Here is an 18,076-nt window from a genome sequence, read left to right as displayed (position 1 = left end):
TGATCCACTTGACACAGACGATACTATTTTTACAATGGGCAAGTTACTATAAAAATAAAGCAATTGAAAGAAGATGATGTAATCAAAACAAATATATCTCCATGGAGACGAGTTGGTGATGTCCCGCTACCAGAAAAGTTATGAGTCAGGTCTGAGGTATGCATTTTTTCCAATAAAAAAATCACGATGGAATATGTGCTTCTATTTTTATCTTTGGGTGAAATGGTGAAATGTCATGCAGTGTGGCTTTAAAGTATAGCCAAATCAAATTCATTTTATCACCTACATTTTGAAATGAATGACAAACTTTCTGAATTTGTGAAGTGATAATATCTTGTCTGGTTGTCTGTTTTCTTCCGGCTCAGAAGTTCCATGTTTTCTGAAAGAGGAACCACAATTTGCTGGGCATCATTATCACCATTATGGGATGTGGCACCTCAGTTGCCACAGAAACACAGGTCCAAAGTGTGGAGGAGATGGGTAAGTGCAAATGTTTAATAACCTAATTAAAAATGTGGTTGATTTTCACCTGTCTAGTAGTGAGGGAGGTGTAACTTAATCCGCTTTGAGGATGTGGGTCTGAGTAAGCACAAATGAGGATAAGTGTTGATTTCTACTTAAGACAATGAATTAAGGCATGCAAAAGAAAAACAGTTTAGTTCTTCATGGTGCATATTTTATAACCGGCCTATTGTATAACGCCTTCACAGACATGGTCACAATTACGAGAAGATTGAAATGTGAATTGCTAAACTAATAAAAGAAACACTGAATTAAGTGAGGCTGGTACTTAAAGAGCACCAAGAACTATGGTTGGAAAAGCGCCAATATTTTGTTGTTTGTAGAGGAGATGATATTGTGATTTGCTAATAGGGACCATTTTAATAGTGATGAAGTGCAATCAATTCAGCTCTAACATGCATTGTTTACATTAACACTTGTATGGGGGCAAAGTACTTAGCAATGTACCCTCACAGCAACTGGTCAGTCTCAGGATTCTCCCCAGGAGCAGTAGCATCAGGATAACAGTATAGAACTTGGTATGTTCCCCAGCTGTGTATCCTTGACTGCCATCCCAGTTTCTCCCCAGACTTAGGTTAGGATTTGGGTCAGAAGTCAGACCCGTTTGTAGAGGACTAATGGGGGATGTCGGCTGGGTTAAGGTTAACTTAGCATGTGGATGTGGGATTTGAAGGTGTCTGGAAGCACTGCTGTTCCCCAAAACCTAGGAAGAGGAAGGGAAACAGAAGAAACAGTGGTAAGCAGCGTCACAGCAATAAGGTTACAAATTTCTGTCCACCTGATGGACACCTGGTGATGATCAGCATGTATTAATGGTATGATGCAGAAGATCAATTGTTTGTTTAAAGTGTCACTATTTGACTTTATTATTGGCTTATTGAGATTTTATCGGCTACTAAAATGTTTGACAAGCTTTGTTCATGTTGGGTTATCTTATTCATAAACGCTGACGCTTCTCCCAAAAGCTCCTTGATTTGAGGCTTAGTTCTGGTGCCACTCCTCTGCTCCCTGGTGTCTCGTTATCGCTCTTCTTTCTGGCTTTATTCAATTATCACATTCAAAAAAGTGTTTTCTCTCATCCTCAGATGAACCAGTGAGAAATCCCAGCCCGGCTCTGAGTAAGACTCCGCTGTGTGTGACGAACGTGACGTGTGCATTCATGCTTTCTGTTGTCGTGTTTCCCATCAGTTCACAGAGTCATTTAAAGTGGACATAACATGCATAATTTAAGGCTCAAAAACAATTTTGGTCCCTCAGCAGTGACATCATGAAACAAACTTAGCAAATCAATGTCAGGTCTAATGATGGATTATGAGCTTGTGTTCCCTCTATGACAAAACAAAAAGTAAACCACAAGATTATTCAAACCTGCGTGAATGATGCTAAATACTCAAGCCCGGCTATGTTTTGACAAAGGCACGTTATTAAATGGCTATAAGCATAAAAAAGTCAACTTTGCATGATATGTCTTCTTTAAAATTAGTGGTTCAGTTCATAATTACAGCTGAAAATGGTTTTAAATGGTTTCAATCACACTGCTGTGTTTACACATTCTGTTCTGTATATGGAGCGACAGTGGCAGTGACACAGCACAGTGTCATTGGGCAAGACACTTTACTCAGCTTGCCATTATCACTTAAACTTGTATTCCCTCCAGTGTCTGCTGGAGGCAATGCAAGAGTAAGCATAATAATTGCTTAGACTTATAATGCGCCTTAGAAAGCATGAGTTGAAAAGTTTCTCAAAGCACTGCACTGTAGTCATTATCCACTCAGATTTTTTTTTCTTCTGAAAGTGAGTCTTTCAATCTGTGCCATCGGGACACTCCGACCATCACTAACCAGTCACTTACAACTCGCACTACATTCACACAGTTACGTGCCTTGCCCAAGGACACAATGATCGTCGGGTTTCAAACACCAACCTTCCACCCTCTGATCCACAGTCCACCCTCATTTACAATGTTCAACAGTGTAGCTTTAAATTCTACCTCTGACCTTGAATTTTAAGCTACATTAATGTATCATCAATTCAAGAAAATATGACCTAAAAGGTTGGCAAATGTTATAACTAAACGCTGTAAAAAGCCTGTTTCTATTGCAGCAATGAAGGCAGCTGTGCTGATCCAGAGGTGGTATCGGCGCTACATGGCCCACCTGGAGATGAGGAGGCGTTACACCTGGAACATCTTTCAGTCCATCGAATACGCAGGAGAACAGGACCAGTTGCAGGTGTGGGCCAACCCTACAACCCTACACAATTAGCTAAGGACAGGCAGTTTAACTCCCAAATGAGTCACTGTGTTCTGTTTAATGTTTTTTCACAGCTGTCCAGTTTCTTCAGCTTCATGTTGGACAACTTCACTCAGCTCAATGGAAATGGACCAGGTGAGTTTAGCATCAACTTTTAAATATTCATATAAGCACAGAAGATTTAGTTTACAGTATTTTACTGTAGCCTATAGCGAGAGGAAGAGTGAAATATATTTATTTTTTATTATTGAATCAAATGTCTTTGAAAGTCAGTTCTATCAAATGTTAAATATATACTGAGGCACGTGTCAAAACCCTTGGAGCAAACAAAATGTGAACAAATAATGTATAGGGCCATATCTAGAAGAAAAACATGCAACATTAATTTAAGTGCATGCTCAATAGGTGCAGCAGGTTCACACTCCAGTATTAGCCCCTTAGCTCCTTCTCTGCAATCAGATTTTTTACATTGTCAAATTTTACACCTTTACAACTTACAGCTGGATCCAGTTCTTTTTTATATACATCCCTTATTTTCTGGGTCCTTCATTAGTCTCGCTTCCATTATTCTGCCCCAGAATCCCTTGCGCTGCCCTGTTGCTTGGAAACAGTCGGTGTGTTGCGCAGCTGTGGTTTTAAGTGTGTGTTAACCCACTCATTCAGCTAAAAAGCATAATGCCCTGAGCTAATCCACAGGCCTCTACTCCTGCTATCAGGTCTTTCAAATGCACCGATCATTTGTGAACTGAACTCTTTTTATATGACACATTTCATTAAACACTGAACACTACTGTATGGATTTTCCTCAGTAGGAACATATTCACTAAGCACTCCACTCTTGGCACTATGCTGATTTTTTTTTTTTAACTTTGTTAAAACCTGGAGACACACAGATACAAGACACTGCACAGCAAAACACTAAACACTGTTCATTCAATATTTAACTTATTTTATTAGTACTTTATGTTTTCAGCCCGTAATAGGGCTAGAGGACAGTGTAATCTTAACACTCATGTTTTGCTATCTCCTGTGACCTTTTGACCCATTCCCTACAAATCCCTGATGATCATTATGATAAAAGAAAGTCAGTGCATTATAAATATATATTTAATGATGATGGCATATTGACTGTCAGCGTCTTGAGTTTCATTCCAGGCTCGGACAATTGGCTGAATATTTCTCTTTTAACTGCTTTAACCCTAATCTCTAGTTCGGCTTTACCCAAATCTTAACCCCTCATTTGAATGCTAGGACCTACAAAACTGATATAAACTGATCTTTTTCCTCACATTGTTGCAGCATTGTTGTCACATTTTTCATCATGTTGTCGTCTCTCTTTTGTTGCCTTTTTCCCCCCAGTAAAAATATATATGTAAAAATGCGCTCGGTTAAGGCGGGGGTTAAGAGGCTGTACTGTCCTGTTCCATTGAGGCAACAAAAACAATTGCTATGGCAACCTCCTGGGCATTTTCATCTGTGTTTCCCCCAGACCTGATCTCTCAGCTCTTGGACCCCGTGGTGGACCCCTGGTTGGACAGAGAGACTTGTTACAGCATGATCGCTGTCCCAGACTCCTACACCGGGCCCAGACTGTCCTTCCCTCTGTCCGTGACTGACACCAATACGCTCCTCAACGCCTTCAAGGAGCAGCAGGTAAACGTGTGTTCATCACTATCATGCATCACTATCATACCACTGGACTAAAATAACAGGTTTGATCTTTTTCAGACCCTTCATGCCAGATATCTGCTCCAGTTGTTGTACGAGACCAAAAAGCTGCTTAGACAGATGCCCAACATTGTGCAACTGTCCACGTCCTACACCAAAGACATCACGATTTGTGGTGAGCTTGCCACGTTTTGGTCAATTGTTGCGTAGACTGATCACGATTAATTGCCTGTAAACCGTAAACTGCGCGGTACAAACATAACAAAACAGCAAAACATTTAAATCTAGTTTTTATTTAAAGCAGTACTAAGTATCTTGGTTACTCCCCTAAAAGCCGTAGTCCCTCTGGGGGTAATACAGGTGTTAATGGGGTGATTGGGGGGTCTTTCATCTCACCCTGGTGTCTCTGGCCAGAAAACCACAATTGCAACTTCGCTGCCCACGAGTCGGACGCCCCAATACTCACTGATGGGCAAAGCTAGCACCACTTAAACAGTATTTACAGCCAGGTTTGAGTGAAAAAATGTATCTCTATTGTGTAATTGGATGTACAATATCCCTCTCTCCCTTTGTCTTTTCTGTCAGCGTAGTATTTACTCTCACGGACAATTAATGAGTGAAAAAACGTAATACGCGACAACATCTGCAGTAGCGCTTATTCTACTTAATGGTAAATGGTCTCAACTTATATAGCGCTTTTCCACCTACATTAGGCACGTAAAGCACTTTACAGCAAGTACTGCTTTAAACTGTTTATTTTTGATATTTGACTGATTTCACCAATTCTAATATAATTATGCAGTTTTTTCACTATAAGCTAGATATAAAGTGTGGTGTTTTCCTTTTAAATCATCTTTGGACCCTCTAAAATTGGTGTGAGCCTGGTTTATTTGCACGCACTCATCAGGCGCTTGACTTCTACACTTTTCAGGGGATTTGCACGGTCGCCTCGATGACTTGCTCCTCATATTTTACAAGGTACATCTCATTACTTTACTGTTATTGTTTGCATTGGTTTGTTTCTTCCCCCCTTGGCCTATTTATGCATTTCATAATTACATTTTTTTTGTTTTTTTATACAGAATGGGCTTCCCTCTGCGGAGACGCCCTATGTGTTCAACGGGGACTTTGTGGATCGAGGAAAGAAGTCCGTAGAAGTGGCCGCTCTGCTGTTTGCATACCTTCTGCTGTATCCGGATTACATGCACCTGAACCGAGGCAACCATGAAGACCACATCATGAATCTCAGGTTTCACTTTTTAATTAATCATTTGTCTAAATATTGCAATACATTATTTTAAGTGCTTCACATACACAAGGGAATGATGTGGTACTTTTGTCATGATTGCTCTAATTGAAGCCTTTGTTGCTTTCCAAAGAAAATAATTTATTACTCGATACTGGTTTGGTTTCTATCAATTGTATCGGCATCTACTTCAACCACTCATTAATTCAAAACGTTTGGTTGTCTTTCATTTATTTTACAGATATGGCTTTACAAAAGAAGTCATGCAAAAATACAAGGTACACTTTCCGTCTTAGACTTTTTGCCCTGACAAGTGTTAGTATAGACATATGGAATATTTCTTTCCAGACCCACGGGAGACAGATCCTGCAGCTGTTCCAGGACGTATTCAGTCTTTTGCCCGTGGCCACTGTCATCGATGGGAAGGTCCTGATTGTTCATGGAGGTATCTCGGACCAGACCGACCTGGACTTTCTCAACTCAGTGGAGAGACACAAAGTAAGAAGAATTTTTACTTTTTAACTACACGTCATCCCGATTTGTTGCAAAACACAATGTTTTGACGCCTTTGTATCAAAACAGTAAGCTCTTGTCACCCAACGAAACACCTAACTCAGGCCAGTTCCAAAAGAGCTGCTAATGTGCAAAAAACGAGAAATCCAAGCTGCAGTTCACCATTTGGCCATGAGTCGCAGTTCCCACGTTTTTTTGTGTTCAGATTACACTAGTTCAAACTATAATGGCAAGAATTGAACCTGGAAACAGTAGAAAATACTTTAAAACACAATACTGTTCGTTTATCAGCAGAAAAACTTGGTTTGGTGTTTAGTTTCTATTTAACCAGTTGTCTAGTCACAATAGTCATCTTGTCAAATTCAGTATTCAATCCCCAAATTATTGATAAGATTAAATCAACAAACCTTATGGTATTATTATTATTATTTCAATCTTACAAAGATCATGATATTGTGATGATCTCTGTAAGGTTGATGCGTTAGAAAAAAAAAAAAATTCTACTGGACTTTTTGTTCAGTTTAAATAGTTATTATTTTTCTAAAGTATTATCGGGATTTTTAAAAATGAGCTTACACAGACTTTTTGTAAGATTGAGTTTTCAAAGCCTAATTTTGTTGTTGTTGGTTGTCCTTGTTTTTGTTTTTTATCTGGCTCATCCCTCACGTGTGACTTTAAAAACATCTCCTGCAATGGAAAATGCCTGGACTACTGAGAGCTTACTCATTAAAGTCATAATAACATTGCACCTGCATTCATTTTGAATAAACATGGCTGAAGTAGTGAAGTCTGAAACACAAAAGATAATGTTTTCCGTTTGTCCTGAAGGTGAAGTCTGCTCTGAGACTGCCAAGGCAGAGCTTCGAGCCGCTGGACTTGGGACAGAGCTACAGACACAGCAAACGACTGCGGTCCACAGATGGCTCTCGTCCCAACAGCAGCAGAAACCAAAAAACTCCAAATCAAAGGTACACATAGGAATCTAGTGTATAATGTGTGTAAGCATTGTGGTGTTGGGCAGATTTTCATGGTTGAATTCACTGTCTCCAGTAGAAAGAGGCGCTGCCATTTGATCCGTCAGGACAGCGCTGCCTCGAGCTGCTCCAGCTCCTCATCGTCCTCCTCTTCCTCCTCAACGGTCTGCTCGCCCCGGACGCCGTCCAGCCTCTCGCCCCGCCCCTGCCCCCTGTCTCCCAGCATGCACTTTGTGGTCAACTCCCTCCAGGTGCCTTTTCTGGACTCTTTGTCGTCTCTGTCTCCTCCGTCGCCACCGCAACACGAGCAAGAGTGGAAACAGGTCAGTTTGAAATGCAAGCTTTAGACTTAGCTGGCATTTTTGTTCTTTTTAAGTCATTATTGAACACAGGCTTGCCATTCTTTTCTCCACTTGCTTGGCTCCAAAAACCCAGCCAAATTGCTAGCATGAATGAGATTCAGTTAGCCTGTGCCGAATGCTTTATAGAAACTATCCCATGACCGATCTCTCATTTAAATGGTGATAATGAATCTGGTGCAATTCACAGGGCCTGATGAAAACTCTGTAAAGTGAGGAGTGAAGGGGGAGGAGTCCTTTACTTTTGAAAATTCTGTTCCTGCTCTCCTTACTTCGCAAACTTACAGACTATCACTTTGAATAATTGAGTAAAGAGTTGAGTCAAGAGTTGAATAATTCTAGACAGTCAGTTCGGGTGGGACGGTCTGTTGTGAAAACTTGAGATTCCATGACACAAATTAGGGTAACGAACAGGGTTATGGTTATAATTTGGATTAGGATTAGGGTTATTCATATTTTAGACCGACTCATAGATTAATCTAAAATCATAGCTGACTGTCCCTCCCGATCGGGCAAATAATAGTATATTTGAATTTAGTTTTACACCATTAGTTATTGTGAATATTACTTTGACTAACATTATGACATGCATGTATCCCACATTAAACGGTCTCATGTGTTTAATACAGATTGTGGACATTTTATGGAGTGACCCAAAAAACCAAGATGGCTGCTATCCGAACACGTTCAGAGGAGGAGGCTGTTACTTTGGCCCCGACGTGACCCAGAGACTGATGCATCAGCACGGACTGCAGCTTCTCATCCGCTCTCACGAGTGCAAACAGGAGGGCTACGAGCTCTGCCACGGGGGACGGGTGGGGCAAGATTTCACACATCAAAATCAGCTGTCTATTATAAGTCATAAAAATAAAAACAAAGAATAGAGAATGGAAATGTTACTCTCAAATCCTCGGTGCTGCGATAAGTTAATTCTGTGAACAAGCAGGAAGAGCGGGAGGTGTCATGTGGGCTAGAACATGTTAAAAAGTGAGTTTAGGGGATCATTCGGGCAGTGGAGCTTCAAATAACCTGTGGTTAAACATATTAAGGATTTGACTGTTGCGTTTCTTACAGGTCATCACCATTTTCTCCGCGTCAAACTACTATGAGGAGGGCAGTAACCGCGGAGCTTACATAAAGATGGGGAAAGATCTGGTTCCTCGCTTTTACCAGTATCAAGTCGGGCGCGGCACTCGCAAACTCACTCTCACTCAGAGGTCTGAGCTACAATAAAAGATGTTTATTATAGAACAGAAGATGAAAGACAACAACAATTGACTTTAATGTCAAGTTGTATGTATAATAACGTTTTGTATTTTTACTTGTATGTAGGGTGCGAGTTGCAGAAGGTTCAGCTCTCAGGGCCCTAAAGGAGAAGCTGTTCACCCATCGCTCCGAGCTTATGGCAGGTTTTATGGAGTGTGATCACAATAACACAGGTAAACATTGCTCTATTGTCTTCAATTTTATGATGACGATGATGATGAAGAAGAAAAAGAAGGAAGGAAGGAAGGAAGGAAAACAGGAAGGAAAACCAGTATTATTTGGGATTTTAAATGCTATTGAAACTATTGATCTGAATGACTTGCAGCTCCACTAGATCCACACCTGCTCACAAACAGATCTATTTACATGGAACTAAACTGGAACTGAACACAACGTCCCTAAACACATAATTATGTATATAAGTAAAAGAGATATTATTCATTTTAATTATGATAATTTTCAACAAATATTTCAACCGGTGGAATCAAAATATGAATTTCTTTATATAGATTATATAGATTATAGCACGTTGCAATGTTATCTGTAGCAGATAGTGTACATTTAAGAGCTTTATCATGTGATATGAAACTGTGTTGTTGCAGGCTGTGTGTCGGTGAGTGACTGGGCTCAGGTGCTGGAGACAGTGCTGAGGCTGGATCTGCCCTGGAGGACACTGAGGCCTCATTTGGTCCGTCTGACAGCAGAGGGCGCTGTGGAGTACCAGTCTTGTTTTGAGGATATGGGCTCAGGGGCTCAGCTGGCTCAAGTAAGGACTGGATTGTAAACAAACAGTAGCTGAAATGTGACAAAATGGTCAACTTAAATAGATTACAATACTGTGTAGAAGTACATTTTCAACACCATGTTTAAAATTTTAAATGTATGACCTTCAGTCACTGGCATCTGATAATAACAGCCTATTTTTCCTTATTCAGGTCACTCCGAACTTGGCTGAAACTTTATTTAGGTACAGGACAGACATTGAGATCATTTTCAACATAATAGACAAAGACCACTCAGGTACAACATGTTAACTCATCCTTGAATTCCATTTAAATCTGTAATAACTTACATTTATTCCAGGCCTGATCTCGACTGAGGAGTTTCGTCAAACGTGGCGTCTGTTCAGCGCTCATCTGGGGGTGGACATCGACGATCGGGCCATTGACGATTTGGCCCGAAGCATCGACTTTAACAAAGATGGATCCATCGACTTCACAGAGTTTCTGGAGGCTTTTAGAGTCGTGCACAAACTGGACAACAGGGACCAGCCTCTGAGCGGGAGGACTGAGAACTTTTAGACAGTTACTGTCTAGAATCTAGTTAATTTACACATTTTATCATCATGAAACTTGTAGAGGCAGAAGAAGTGGACAGCATTTTAGTATTTTTGCTTCAAAATACTATAAAGCAATACTGAACTTAACTTTTCTCTTATCTGTATCTCTCATTTCAGGCTAATATTGCTTATTTGAGTCCAATTTACTTAGAAACTCTGCAGTAAAAGTAAATGATCTTTTGTATGGTGGTAGAGGACAAAGAAGCCAAGACTACAATGAAACTCATAATAAAATAGTTTAATTTCAATTAGGGTAAATATTGAGCAATTTGAATCCAATTTACTCATACTTTCTGCAGCATAATTCAAGCCACATTTGTAGATACATTTTCTCTTTGTACCAAAGAGTTATGAACATGCAAAACACAATCTACAAACATGTAGTAAATATTTAGTACTGACATTCACTTCAGCATGTACACATTCTCATGTGTTTTTGGAAAACAAAGGGAAGCTGTTTGTAGATGTACTTTATAAAGGATAAAGGACAATTAGTATTTCTTCTACCTTGTGTACATTGTAGGATGTTTTCAAAGACATTTTGTTTTCAAAGACATTTTGCACCAGTCTGTAAATCATGTACCTTTTCTATATTTTGACAGGTTGATGTCACATTTTCAAAGGAAATTCTTAAGAAGGTCAAGCATCTGCTTCTCCAGCAAACGCACCGTTGTATTTTATCCACTTTTGACTTGTTCTTAAATCACTGTAGTGCTGATTTATGCTTCACACCTGCCAACACTACATTTACTAAAGACTTATTATGAGGAAAATGCAGTTGCTATAACAGAAATAAACTCTTTGTTGACACTTTTGGTTCTTAATTGTTTTAGCGCTCTCTTCTTCTGGCGTCCTGCCAACTGTAATTACAGCTATCAGTGAAGAGGGGGACAGGCCCGGGCTGTTGGACAGAAAATAACAGGTTTCACTTTTTACTGACACCCACAACAGTGTGTCACCGTGGCAACGTAAACAGCTGGTTTTGCATAAGGATATTTATACACACAGTACAAGTTCATATTACAATGAAATGAATCAATGTATTAAACATTTCAGCTGTCTTGACACAATTTTATATCTTTTTACATACATCATAATCTACACTCTGGAATTCCTTATCGAAGTCTTGGGGGCTCTGCAGCGGGCTCGCTTTAGAACTATAACAAATGTAAACATAATGTACGATTAAATTACAATTGTGATCAGTAAAAGAAGTATTTGATTTGAACATGTTTACTTCATATCTAGGGACTAATACAAAATTATAAAGTGTTTGGGGAAAAAAACATCCTATACTCAACTTTTGACACTTTTTATTTGTTTTGTGAAATTGAGAACATACTCAACTGTAAATATTGTTTTATTCATTCCTTCTTGCTAAACCAATAATCTCATCTAGTGAATGAAGGACACGGCAAAGGCGCCACAGAGTCAAAAACCTACTGAGACACAGATAAGACGCTGGTTCAGAGATAAGAGCAGCTAATAAATCTTAAACTTATCTTAAATGTATAAATGACGTCTTTGATTCAAACTATCGGAGCTATGAAGACCATCACAGACAGGTTTATCTAATATCAGAATGAATCTATGATAAAAACTACAAAAGTGCCCCACACAGCCCTTGTCATGTCATGTCATGTCACTCCACCCATCAGCTTGAAACGTTAAACCTACTTTCTCCCCTGTCATCTCCCCACTATTCTTTTGAGGTCTGGGTTTACCTTTGTCTTGTTTTGTTTTTCCTCAAAAGGCAACTATTATGGGATTGCGCCAGAGACTCGTGGCTGCACTGACCGCTGTGTTTTGCCTTTTTCAGCCAGGTATTTCAGTCCTATTTATATAGTACAGTTCTACTTTTGGAAACATTTCACAGTGTGTCATCATCGTAACTACTATGTAACTTATGTACTACAACTTTTAATCGTAACTACATGGTTTATTTATATGGTAACTTTGTAATTATGTTGTAACATGACAAATCAGAAGCCTACTTGTTACACGGCTGGAGTGCCCCAGATTTGTTCTGAGTGGATCTTGAATATCTTGTATAGTATTTTAGTTAACTTGTTATTAGTGAAAACATAAATCTGTCAAAATTACACGTTGTTTTTAGGTGATTCAAAACCCAATGAATAGAAATTAGATGTTGAAAAATCCCTCTTTAGAAACCTTTAAAAAATTGCAAGTATGTGGCTGGAAAATGTCTAAGCCTACTAAAAAAATGCATTTTGACAGAATGGCCACTGAATTTACTATTCCCCATTTGTGAATCTATGGAGAAATGTTGAATAAGTGCAATAATTAACCACCTTAATGTGAAGATTAGGTCATTTATTTGTTTCCTGGTGCAGTGCCTCCACATATTCAAAGCAAATTCATCACAGATGTACATTATGTGCAGTCCAACACACTATAGTTACAAACACTTATTACAAAGTGTTGCAGCGTTGAGTCAAATGTCTAAATGTGAAGTGTGGACAAGTCCATGTTGTGTTTTGCAGCAGTGAGCAGTGGCCACCCCTGCAGTGCCTTGAGGAAGCTGGAGAACGGACAGGCGTTTTTCCGTTACGGGGGGCTGTTTGCGACCTTCAGCTGTCGCCATGGTTACCGGCTCTACGGGCACAGGACCAACAGTTGTGTGTCCGGGCGCTGGACCCGAGATCCCCCCATCTGCGTGGGTACGGTAAAGCTGTACCACGTTTCTGCTTCTCAAACTGAAATGAAATATTTGAACTTCCGAGCACCAGCCGGACTGGAACAAAATCGAATAGGGAATCGGGAATAAACCGGGCCTTAAAAGTGTATAAAATTAACGTAAAATCAAAGTCTTAAGTGGGTCAAGTATAATGCCTTTTCTCAGTGTCATTCGAGGATCTTTGGGAGGTGCTGGAGAAGGCGTTGCACAGTGGACACATTCTCCCATCGTCAATAGATCTTGGTGAAACAATGCCACTGTAATCAAATCTCAAGGCAGCCCAATCTTTTTTTCTTCGTGGAAACTTTCTCTTTTTTTGGTCAGGCAGTGAACAAAAGATGTGACTCTTGACATTTGTGCTTGTTACACCGGAACGAAAGCTTTCAGTGAACAAATTTAACCTAATTATTTTAAAACAAACAACAAATCTAAATGTGGTGTGTGTCTTTCAGGCTCCGGTTGTCTGCGCCCCGACCCAGTGGCCCGCGGCTCTTTCCGTGTGAACAATGATGCCTCGTGGGTGGAGTTTTCTTGTGACCGTGGGTACAAACTCTTGGGACCCTCCAGGCTTTACTGCAAGGGCAACGAGTGGAGCAGCTCCCAGCCTTTATGTGAAGGTGAAGTCTCAAATATGTTTTCTGTTGAGCTGCGTGGTTACACTTATAAGAGATGGCTATTACTCATGGCCAATGCGACACATGGTGGTAATTAAGTGATTTCATGAGCCAGAATTGAACGTTACTTTATGAATGTGCTGCATGTGGTCATCTTGACACAGATTTCACAGCTTTTTTTTTCCATTAAATGTTCATCTTCTTATCATAATGATGTTTCTATGCCTTCAAAATACACCAACAGGGCATAGGAACCTTATAATATGCCTGCCCGAGAGTGAGGGTGAGGGTGATCATAACAAAAGAAGAGATCTAGCATTGAACATCTGCATAGTTTGACAAAGTTAATGTCCCGCCTTGAATGGTGGAGTGACCAAGCAGATTATTACTGATCGTCATCATTACACTTTATTAATGCTAAATATATTATAAAACGTTTTACCCACTTTTCTTGATCATTGTTGGAGTGACTGTTGCATGGGTATTGATTGGCCGTCCATGAATCAGTCTGCCTCGGGGCAACTTTGCCATAAGAAAATACCAATATTGTGTCTTTGTCAAACTCTACAACACAAATTGAATGTGCCCGTGATCGGCACAGTTTGCAAGTTATGTTTCTGTATACCTTCGGACACCTCAGAAGTAATAATTATGCTTCACTTTCTTCTTTCAGAGCCAGACCTGATGCACTCGCCTGAAGCAGACGACACAACTCCAGAGGGTGTCCAGTCTCAGTCTCAAACTATCCCGCAATCTCCTATGTCTTCCAAGTCAACTATAACTCAGACTTACGCTACAATGGCAAGTGTCAATCCTACTTTTGGGCCCACTTCTCTAAGCCAGCCAATCCCTCCATCAGAAATCAAACTGACAAATGCTCCCACTGAGCCACCACCGGAACTTACGTTATCGACAACATTGCACGACCAACCTCAAAATGTCAAATCTTCAAAAACAGAAGCAGAAATGAACAATGACATGACAACTCCAAATGATTTCCAGCCTAAACAACGTGTCCATCAATTGCCGACAAGGTCAACTTCTACCTCACCGCTTGCCAACACTTATGAGACTATTCCATCAAGCCGGACAGTCTCTCCACTCGAAAATGATATTTATTCATCCATGCAAACCAATTCAACTGCAAAAAGTGGGATTAACAGGACGTCCAACCTCTCTTGTCCACACCTCCCTGCTCCGGAGCACGGGACACTTTTTTACAGAAACAAAGAGAGCCTTGCGTCTGGAGAGACAGTTCATAGCTTCCAGTATGTCTGTGACCCTGGTTTCACTCTGGCCAACGGAGATGCTGTCAGATACTGTCAGGAGGGGGCGACATGGAGCGGAGTTGCCCCAGAATGTCAAGGTGAGAGATTTTTTCTTTATGTCACCTGTGGGCATTGCATTGTGAGCTCCTTTCATGTGCACTTGTTATGTTGGAGCCATCGCCACACGGGACATCCTGTACAGGTGTCATAGGCTTCGGCTGCTGTCATTGAATTGTTCTAAAGGTGCACTATGCAACTTTTTATGTGGAAAACAAAAGAAGATATTTATGCATATTTTACCTTTTAGTGACTCAGTGGCGTTATGAGTTCAGCATGGCACCTTTGCTTTCCCTTCACAGTGGCCTTTGTGACGCTACAGATATTGTTTTTCGGGATCCGTACCAGAAACTGGGCAGAAACCCCAAAACGATTGATTCTGGAGCATCATAGGCCACTGCTGCACCCATAACGCCACTGAGTCACTGAAAGGTCAAATGCGCACAAATATCAAGAGTTTTGTTTCACATAAAAAGTTACATAGTGCACCTTTAATGTTCTATTTACACTGTATTTTCTGCTTGACAGATGTGGATGAGTGTGCGCTCCCCATTGCTGTGAACAGATGTCTTTTTGGTTGTGTAAACAGTCCCGGGAGCTACTATTGTCTGTGCCCCCCTGGATACACACTGCTGAGCCCAGATCACGCACTCTGTCAAGGTTTATATAATACTTTTATACATTGCTTATGCACTATTATCCTAGAATATAACAAAGTTGAATGATTGGTATGTGCCACTTAATATATACAATTAGAGACACTGTTTTTTTCATCATAAAAGATATTCAGACTTTTTTCTCCAAAATGAAAATATTATGAAAGTGGTTTATATACAGTATGTCTTATTTCGCCTTAATTCGTGTTAGTAATAAAGTATCATCATGCATTATTCCCTTTGCCCTTTGCAACCCTCTCCACTGGCTTCACTGCACTGGAATCATATAATGTGTCTTGGTCCACAAACACTACATCACTGTCTAAGGGAAGGAACAACAGAATTTCTTCCTCCTCTGTGAACTGAGAAGAGCCAGAGTCCCGGGTCCCCATCACTTTCTACATAGTAGGGACAATATTCTGCATCACCGTGTGGTATACGGTGCCAGCACTGCCTCATGACTGTATAGGAGCCTCCAGAGCAGAGTACTGAGAAAATCATCGGTGCTCCTTTTTAACCCACACACTATCACATAGTCTCTTCAACGTTCTGCTGTCATGGATGAGACTGTGGAGTCGACAGGCCAGGTCCAGCCGACTTAAGAATGGCTTCATCCATGAGGCTGTTGGAAAGCTGAACAAACACAGTCCTCCCAAGGATGGAGTTGCTGTAGCTGGTCAGGTCTAGTCTTTCTACCTGAAAGACCAGGTCATTCCGTCATTGGATTTCTTCTTCTCTGATGGCTCAGGCTTATTCCAAGGTGATACTGTCAGGATTCATCAGGCTCGTATTGTGAAAGATTGGTTCAGGGAGCATGAGGCATAATTTTTGCACATGCATTGTCCTCCTTAGTCCAGATCTTAACCCCATTGAGAATGTTTGTGATGTGCTGGGGAAGATTTTGAGCCGTGGTCACACTCTCCCATCATCAATACAAGATCTTAGTGAAAAATTAATGCAACTCTGTCTGGCTATGAACTCCGGCTGAGACGAGCTTCTAATGAACTCAAGTGAACAAGCGGGATGTGCAGGGTCTGTCAGAGCTAGAAACACATTGAGGCAACAGCTGAGAGATTTTTCTGCAACTTTCACGGTTTGATACTAGAGTAATTCAGGTAGTGCAGCTTTAACCATCGTCATGTTTTGTTTCTCGTGCAGATATCGATGAGTGTGAGATAAACGGCGGTCTCGGCCCTTGTTCGGGCCAGTGTCATAACACTCCAGGCTCCTTCCACTGCTCATGTTCATACGGATTCACTCTCGCAGGCGACGGACTCACCTGCATCCCCGAGTGTCCCAAGGGATACAGGAAACAGCCCCTCAGTCCCAACAACTCAACGCTTCCCCCTGCAGCCCGGTGTGTAGGTCTGTGATGGAGCATTTGCACATTTACCATTGTTTTGGGCCTCATCTGGTCTTGTTTTTGGTGTGCTTTACTGCTTTTGTCCTGCGTTGAACCTTATTTAATCTTGGTTAAGCCTTGAGTGAGACCATGTTTGATGCATAACTTTTTAAAATTATATTTATTTAGCATTGGTCTAGTTTTAGTCAATGAAAATATTGTATACATTTAGTCAACTGTACTTTTACGTTCACTTTAGTCGATGAAATGAACCCTGGTTTGAAGCTATCGTCATAGTTTTGAAGTTATTTGTATAAAATGTGTTGCAGATGTAAATGAGTGTGAAGTTGAGGGGTGGTGTGAATGGAAGTGCATTAATTTGCCCGGGACATACCGCTGCATCTGCCCCAGAAGACACATTCATACACGAGACGGGAGAGGCTGCAGAGGTGAGTCACACAATCTTTTTCTGTGTCAGTAATGTAATAATAAGTAATAATCAGATTGACTATTACTTCACTGGTATAGCAACATTTGTATGGATGTTGTTATGCTAGGGTAGGCCTACAAAGATATTAAGGTTTAAAAATAACCTTGTCAATCTCACATAAATTCAGGATTTGTCATTAGCCACATAATATAAGTAACATCTGAAACAATTACTTGATTGACTGATTTGTTGGTTTTACTATATGTTTTCTCAGATATTGATGAATGCAGTCGAAATAACGGTGGCTGCTCTCACATCTGTATTAACCTGAAAGGGTCGTACAAGTGCGCCTGTCCCCCGTCCCATCGCTTTTCGCCGCACAGCTGGAAGGCCTGTGTCCCACGACTATGAACAAACAAGTAATATGACGACTACTAATGCTGATTACAGGTCTCAATGAATGTTTTAAAATGATTATTTACTGCCAATATTTTGTGCACTGCTTGATATATTTAAAAAATTTGAAGGTAAAAAAAAAGAAATTTTGTTTTATGTTGTTTCACATTTTTAGTTACTTTTAATAGTTTTCATTATTTTTTGTGGACAAGAGCAGTGTAATAAAACAGAGTCTATTTAATTGTTATATATATTAGAACAATTTATTTAAATACATAGTGCATTAAATACTATGAAATATCCTTTGTCAACAGTACTTGAAAAAAAATTGATTAAAACACGTTTGTTACAGTATGCTGAGGACTACAGTATATCCACACAATCACAGTCATGCAAAAACTTCACTTCATTAACAGCAGTTTTAGAACAATGGACATCGCAGTAATCACTAGAATGGTCACATTCAAATTAATGTT

At 40.3% G+C, this 18,076-nt stretch overlaps 1 protein-coding gene across 4 annotated transcripts; it reads left to right on the top strand.

The window, feature by feature from the left end:
* The first annotated feature begins 352 nt into the window (after positions 1 to 352).
* Positions 353 to 10,351, top strand: ppef1 (protein phosphatase, EF-hand calcium binding domain 1). Of its 4 annotated transcripts, none has more exons than XM_079554832.1 (18): positions 353 to 480; positions 1,608 to 1,640; positions 2,626 to 2,753; positions 2,849 to 2,909; positions 4,264 to 4,427; positions 4,503 to 4,617; positions 5,374 to 5,420; positions 5,525 to 5,691; positions 5,930 to 5,966; positions 6,037 to 6,186; positions 7,030 to 7,169; positions 7,255 to 7,498; positions 8,164 to 8,349; positions 8,609 to 8,751; positions 8,867 to 8,973; positions 9,403 to 9,566; positions 9,736 to 9,820; positions 9,884 to 10,351. In XM_079554832.1, exons 1-18 carry the CDS (start codon positions 423 to 425, stop codon positions 10,099 to 10,101), a joined length of 2,247 nt encoding a protein of 748 aa, XP_079410958.1. In that variant the 5' UTR covers positions 353 to 422; the 3' UTR covers positions 10,102 to 10,351. The 4 variants fall into 4 exon arrangements, with proteins under 4 accessions (XP_079410958.1, XP_079410957.1, XP_079410956.1 ...); XM_079554831.1 differs by having other exon boundaries at positions 7,252 to 7,498; XM_079554830.1 differs by having other exon boundaries at positions 1,608 to 1,673.
* Positions 10,352 to 18,076: the final 7,725 nt, after the last annotated feature.

This window comes from Gobius niger (assembly GCF_951799975.1).
Source record: "Gobius niger genome assembly, chromosome: 4".
NCBI lineage: Eukaryota > Metazoa > Chordata > Actinopteri > Gobiiformes > Gobiidae > Gobius > Gobius niger.
Note: the sequence above shows the minus strand (reverse complement) of the source record. Positions and strands in the feature narration are given on the sequence as shown.